Genomic DNA, 7,677 nt, shown 5'->3' on the forward strand with positions numbered 1-7,677 from the left:
ATCTTTAATTAAGTTTCAGAATAAGTTTTTGCTTCTTTACCATAAAGTACTTTAGCACATTACCATATGCTTCTTTTTGCATTATTTTGCTTGGTAACTCTTTACAAGGTCTCATTTGTTAACATTCACCAACATGAACAATGAGCAATACATTTATTACAGTAATAATTCCCCTTTGTACAAATACAACTTTTGGTTTTAACAATGTATTAGTAAATGTTTAAATCAACAATAACTTAGAATAATAAATGCTGTATAAGTATTGTTCATTATTAGCTTATAAGTAAACTAATGATTACTAATGTTAACTTTTTTTTTCATTACAAATTACATATTAATACATATTTAATTGGGAATTTTCTAATGAATTTAAGACTCCATATGTGGTCATGAGTGATTAATGAGATTTAATGTTTGCAATGATACATACATCTACAATAATACATAATACAATGAAGTTTAATGACAAAAGTATTAAAAGAAATAACAGTCAGCATTACGCAGTGATTATGTTAGAGAATACGTAAAATGAGTAGATTATTATAGTGCAAAATATTTACAAACAGTTATTTCTGCGTCTCACAGTGTTTTATTGACAGTGAGGTAGAGAATAATGTAAACGCCTGGATGGATGCCGTGCAATCATGCAGTTTGTTGATGTGAAAATTATCTTTTAAATTTGCATTCTTTTGTCTGTTATTTTCAAGTTTACGACTGTAATTGATTTGTTAAATAGCCCAACCTTCTGCAGAGGATTTCAAAAATCTCAGCCATACACAGAATCAGGGTGATAATGGTGAAAATGTACATTGCGCTGAGGAAGATGGTCTTTTCAAAGTGCTCTGGTACCATACACTTGGTGAAGTTTAATGTCTTCTCTAGTGAACTGGCGTCACAGACGTACAGCGAATGAACCAGGAATCCAAAGAGACGACTCTGGAGCCAGAATGCTGCCATCTCCAGGACGATTCGTAACAGTACAGAAATGATGTAGAACACTGTGTATGTTGATCGTTCCAGAATATCCTCTTGATCTATGTTTTTATATGCGGCATACAGATGAAACACGGCCCCTGGAACAAGAACCGTCACTAGCTGCAGGGCCCAAAACACCTGCAAAAAAAAAAGAAAAGAAAAAAAAAACATAACTTAATTGCACTGTAAAATAAAATTCCCATTGTTTGCAAAAAAATCCTGGCAGCTGTGGTTGTCAGAATAATTCTGTAAAAAAAAAATACAGTAAAAATGTAAACATATTTACCAAACAACCTGGACATTTCACAGTGTAAAACATACTGTTAACCTATTAACTTATTAACATGTTTTTACAATATTTAACAGTTAAAATTACACACTTTTTTTTTTTTTTTTACAGTGTGATGATGCATAGATTGGGGCTAGTTGTCATATTTTCTCCAATGAATAATCCTATGTTGTAAGCTTACATTTTTGACTGCAAAGAATAAATACATACATAAATAAGTAAATAATAAATAAAAATTATTTGATAAATAGACAAATCAAAAGAACAGCATTTATTTGAAATATATATATATATTTTTTGTAAAATTATAAATGTATTTACTGTCACTTTTCATTGATTTAATGCATCCTTGTTAAGTAAAATTATTAATTTCTTTCTTTGTTTCTTTTATTTATTTATTTTTAAATTTTACGTAGCCCAAACTTTAATAGTGTATCACATTTACACAAAAATATTAAGCAAGCACCACTGGTTTCACAATTAATTCACCTTTCTCATCACAGGAACTATTAATTATTACAGACTTTTGACTGGAAGTGTACAAAATAAATAAATAAAATGCCCCAATAACGGGGCATGTTGTCACAGCCTCAATCGCTTTTTAGCATTTAGTTTAAAATAAAATAAAACAATAAAAATGATAATGCAGAGCAAAAGTAATGAAAAACAAAAATGGATAAGGTAACCTACAAATAGTTTGGGCCAACAGAGAGTATGAATAATACAATTATAAATGTTAAACTGCACCGGAAATGTATGTAAAATACTGTTGTCCTGAGAACACTGCTCAACTTTTTTATAACTGGACTTTTGATAAATAACTGAGATACATTCCATCTTCAGACTTTCATTTTTATCTTAAAAATTACCTTTAAACTTTACCTGGGGTGTTACAGGTCTGAACTGATTGTAACAGAAGAGGTTGAGCTCCCTTCTTTCGGGGTCACAGCTGAAGTGAAGGGCCTCATTCCCATAAACCGCAAATCCCAGAACACCCAGGAAGAACATTCGGATGGAGCCAAAAAACAGGGTGTGGAATTGACCAATCACAGTTGGAGGCCGGAGCTACAAAATGAAAACAGTATACTCTACATTTACATGGAGCAGTATATTCTGATTACAATCGGTTTTATGAAAAATTTTGCACATGATTGTGCAATGACGTAGAAATGGCGCAATGATGCACAAAACAAGCTGATGCTGTTGTTGATGCAGCACATTTAAGCTTCCACAAGTACCAATGAGGTTCATTCTTGTATTAAGCAGCACTTTTGAGCTTCAGCAAGAACCAATTAGGTTCATTCTCGTATTACGCAGCACGTTTGAGCTTCAGCAAGAACCAATGAGGTTCATTCTCGTGATACACAGCACGTTTGAGCTTCAGCAAGAACCAATGAGGTTCATTCTCGTGTTACACAGCATGTTTGAGCTTCAGCAAGAACCAATGAGGTTCAATCTCGTGTTACGCAGCACGTTTGAGCTTCAGCAAGAACCAATGACGTTCATTCTCGTGTTCCGCAGCACGTTTGAGCTTCAGCAAGAACCAATGAGGTTCATTCTCGTGTTACGCAGCACGTTTGAGCTTCAGCAAGAACCAATGACGTTCATTCTCGTGTTCCGCAGCACGTTTGAGCTTCAGCAAGAACCAATGAGGTTCAATCTCGTGTTACGCAGCACGTTTGAGCTTCAGCAAGAACCAATGACGTTCATTCTCGTGTTCCGCAGCACATTTGAGCTTCAGCAAGAACCAATGAGGTTCAATCTCGTGTTACGCAGCATGTTTGAGCTTCAGCAAGAACCAATGAGGTTCATTCTCGTGTTCCGCAGCACGTTTGAGCTTCAGCAAGAACCAATGAGGTTCATTCTTACGTTATGCATCACGTTTGAGCTTCTGTAAGAACCAATGAGGTTCATTCTCGTATTACGCAGCACGTTTGAGCTTCAGCAAGAACCAATGAGGTTCATTCTTGTAATACGCAGCACATTTGAGCTTCAGCAAGAACCAATGAGGTTCATTCTCGTATTACGCAGCACATTTGAGCTTCAGCAAGAACCAATGACGTTCATTCTCGTGTTCCGCAGCACGTTTGAGCTTCAGCAAGAACCAATGACGTTCATTCTCGTGTTCCGCAGCACGTTTGAGCTTCAGCAAGAACCAATGAGGTTCATTCTCGCATTACGCAGCACGTTTGAGCTTCAGCAAGAACCAATGAGGTTCATTCTCGTGTTACGCATCATGTTTGAGCTTCCACAAGAACCAATGAGGTTCATTCTCGTGTTACGCATCATGTTTGAGCTTCAGCAAGAACCAATGAGGTTCATTCTCGTGTTACTCATCATGTTTGAGCTTCCACAAGAACCAATGAGGTTCATTCTCGTGTTACGCAGCACGTTTGAGCTTCAGCAAGAACCAATGAGGTTCATTCTCGTATTACGCAGCACGTTTGAGCTTCCACAAGAACCAATGAGGTTCATTCTCGTGTTACGCAGCACGTTTGAGCTTCAGCAAGAACCAATGAGGTTCATTTTCGTGTTACGCAGCACGTTTGAGCTTCAGCAAGAACCAATCAGGTTCATTTTCGTGTTACGCAGCATGTTTGAGCTTCCACAAGAACCAATGAGGTTCATTCTCGTGTTACGCATCATGTTTGAGCTTCCACAAGAACCAATGAGGTTCATTCTCGTGTTACGCATCATGTTTGAGCTTCAGCAAGAACCAATGAGGTTCATTCTCGTGTTACGCAGCACGTTTGAGCTTCAGCAAGAACCAATGAGGTTCATTCTCGTGTTACGCAGCACGTTTGAGCTTCAGCAAGAACCAATGAGGTTCATTCTCGTGTTACGCATCATGTTTGAGCTTCAGCAAGAACCAATGAGGTTCATTCTCGTGTTACTCATCATGTTTGAGCTTCCACAAGAACCAATGAGGTTCATTCTCGTGTTACGCAGCACGTTTGAGCTTCAGCAAGAACCAATGAGGTTCATTCTCGTGTTACGCATCATGTTTGAGCTTCCACAAGAACCAATGAGGTTCATTCTCGTGTTACGCAGCACGTTTGAGCTTCAGCAAGAACCAATGAGGTTCATTTTCGTGTTACGCAGCACGTTTGAGCTTCAGCAAGAACCAATCAGGTTCATTTTCGTGTTACGCAGCATGTTTGAGCTTCCACAAGAACCAATGAGGTTCATTCTCGTGTTACGCATCATGTTTGAGCTTCCACAAGAACCAATGAGGTTCATTCTCGTGTTACGCATCATGTTTGAGCTTCTGTAAGAACCAATGAGGTAAATTCATGTGTTACGCATCATGTTTGAGCTTCAGCAAGAACCAATGAGGTTCATTCTCGTGTTACGCAGCACGTTTGAGCTTCCAAAAGAACCAATGAGGTTCATTCTCGTGTTACGCAGCACGTTTGAGCTTCAGCAAGAACCAATGAGGTTCATTCTCGTAATACGCAGCACATTTGAGCTTCAGCAAGAACCAATGAGGTTCATTCTCGTATTACGCAGCACATTTGAGCTTCAGCAAGAACCAATGACGTTCATTCTCGTGTTCCGCAGCACGTTTGAGCTTCAGCAAGAACCAATGACGTTCATTCTCGTGTTCCGCAGCACGTTTGAGCTTCAGCAAGAACCAATGAGGTTCATTCTCGTATTACGCAGCACGTTTGAGCTTCAGCAAGAACCAATGAAGTTCATTCTCGTGTTCCGCAGCACGTTTGAGCTTCAGCAAGAACCAATGAGGTTCATTCTCGTGTTCCGCAGCACGTTTGAGCTTCAGCAAGAACCAATGAGGTTCATTCTCGTATTACGCAGCACGTTTGAGCTTCAGCAAGAACCAATGAGGTTCATTCTCGTGTTACGCATCATGTTTGAGCTTCCACAAGAACCAATGAGGTTCATTTTCGTGTTACGCAGCACGTTTGAGCTTCAGCAAGAACCAATCAGGTTCATTTTCATGTTACGCAGCATGTTTGAGCTTCCACAAGAACCAATGAGGTTCATTCTCGTGTTACGCATCATGTTTGAGCTTCCACAAGAACCAATGAGGTTCATTCTCGTGTTACGCATCATGTTTGAGCTTCAGCAAGAACCAATGAGGTTCATTCTCGTGTTACGCATCATGTTTGAGCTTCAGCAAGAACCAATGAGGTTCATTCTCGTGTTACGCAGCACGTTTGAGCTTCCAAAAGAACCAATGAGGTTCATTCTCGTGTTACGCAGCACGTTTGAGCTTCAGCAAGAACCAATGAGGTTCATTCTTGTATTAAGCAGCACGTTTGAGCTTCAGCAAGAACCAATGAGGTTCATTCTCGTATTACGCAGCACATTTGAGCTTCAGCAAGAACCAATGACGTTCATTCTCGTGTTCCGCAGCACGTTTGAGCTTCAGCAAGAACCAATGACGTTCATTCTCGTGTTCCGCAGCACGTTTGAGCTTCAGCAAGAACCAATGAGGTTCATTCTCGTATTACGCAGCACGTTTGAGCTTCAGCAAGAACCAATGAAGTTCATTCTCGTGTTCCGCAGCACGTTTGAGCTTCAGCAAGAACCAATGAGGTTCATTCTCGTGTTCCGCAGCACGTTTGAGCTTCAGCAAGAACCAATGAGGTTCATTCTCGTATTACGCAGCACGTTTGAGCTTCAGCAAGAACCAATGAGGTTCATTCTCGTGTTACGCATCATGTTTGAGCTTCCACAAGAACCAATGAGGTTCATTCTCGTGTTACGCATCATGTTTGAGCTTCAGCAAGAACCAATGAGGTTCATTCTCGTGTTACTCATCATGTTTGAGCTTCCACAAGAACCAATGAGGTTCATTCTCGTGTTACGCAGCACGTTTGAGCTTCAGCAAGAACCAATGAGGTTCATTCTCGTGTTACGCATCATGTTTGAGCTTCCACAAGAACCAATGAGGTTCATTCTCGTGTTACGCAGCACGTTTGAGCTTCAGCAAGAACCAATGAGGTTCATTTTCGTGTTACGCAGCACGTTTGAGCTTCAGCAAGAACCAATCAGGTTCATTTTCGTGTTACGCAGCATGTTTGAGCTTCCACAAGAACCAATGAGGTTCATTCTCGTGTTACGCATCATGTTTGAGCTTCCACAAGAACCAATGAGGTTCATTCTCGTGTTACGCATCATGTTTGAGCTTCAGCAAGAACCAATGAGGTTCATTCTCGTGTTACGCATCATGTTTGAGCTTCAGCAAGAACCAATGAGGTTCATTCTCGTGTTACGCAGCACGTTTGAGCTTCCAAAAGAACCAATGAGGTTCATTCTCGTGTTACGCAGCACGTTTGAGCTTCAGCAAGAACCAATGAGGTTCATTCTTGTATTAAGCAGCACGTTTGAGCTTCAGCAAGAACCAATCAGGTTCATTTTCGTGTTACGCAGCACGTTTGAGCTTCAGCAAGAACCAATCAGGTTCATTTTCGTGTTACGCAGCACGTTTGAGCTTCAGCAAGAACCAATGAGGTTCATTCTTGTATTAAGCAGCACGTTTGAGCTTCTGTAAGAACCAATGAGGTAAATTCATGTTACGCATCATGTTTGAGCTTCAGCAAGAACCAATGAGGTTCATTCTCGTGTTACGCAGCACGTTTGAGCTTCCAAAAGAACCAATGAGGTTCATTCTCGTGTTACGCAGCACGTTTGAGCTTCAGCAAGAACCAATGAGGTTCATTCTTGTATTAAGCAGCACGTTTGAGCTTCAGCCAGAACCAATCAGGTTCATTTTCGTGTTACGCAGCACGTTTGAGCTTCAGCAAGAACCAATGAGGTTCATTTTCGTGTTACGCAGCACGTTTGAGCTTCAGCAAGAACCAATCAGGTTCATTTTCGTGTTACGCAGCACGTTTGAGCTTCAGCGAGAACCAATCAGGTTCATTTTCGTGTTACGCAGCACGTTTGAGCTTCAGCAAGAACCAATGAGGTTCATTTTCGTGTTACGCAGCACATTTGAGCTTCAGCAAGAACCAATGAGGTTCATTCTCGTATTACGCAGCACGTTTGAGCTTCAGCAAAAACCAATGACGTTCATTCTCGTGTTCCGCAGCACGTTTGAGCTTCAGCAAGAACCAATGAGGTTCATCATCGTATTACGCAGCACGTTTGAGCTTCAGCAAGAACCAATGAGGTTCATTCTCGTATTACACAGCACGTTTGAGCTTCAGCAAGAACCAATGAGGTTCATTCTCGTGTTACACAGCACATTTGAGCTTCAGCAAGAACCAATGAGGTTCATTCTCGTATTACGCAGCACGTTTGAGCTTCAGCAAAAACCAATGAGGTTCATTCTCGTGTTACACAGCACGTTTGAGCTTCAGCAAGAACCAATGAGGTTCATTCTCGTGTTACGCAGCACGTTTGAGCTTCAGCAAGAACCAATGAGATTCATTCTCGTGTTACAC

The 7,677-nt window shown here is 40.4% G+C and overlaps 1 protein-coding gene across 1 annotated transcript; it reads right to left on the minus strand.

Moving 5' to 3' along the window:
- Positions 1 to 35: 35 nt before the first annotated feature.
- On the minus strand, positions 36 to 2,324 carry LOC308707820 (gap junction epsilon-1 protein). Its single transcript, XM_081394494.1, has 2 exons — positions 2,147 to 2,324; positions 36 to 1,113 (listed from the first exon to the last, which is right to left on the minus strand). The coding sequence occupies exons 1-2, from the start codon at positions 2,270 to 2,272 to the stop codon at positions 709 to 711; spliced, it is 531 nt and encodes a 176-aa protein (XP_081250620.1). The 5' UTR covers positions 2,273 to 2,324; the 3' UTR covers positions 36 to 708.
- Positions 2,325 to 7,677: the final 5,353 nt, after the last annotated feature.

The sequence above is a fragment of the Scardinius erythrophthalmus genome, assembly GCF_964197995.2.
Source record: "Scardinius erythrophthalmus genome assembly, chromosome: 19".
Taxonomy (NCBI): domain Eukaryota; kingdom Metazoa; phylum Chordata; class Actinopteri; order Cypriniformes; family Leuciscidae; genus Scardinius; species Scardinius erythrophthalmus.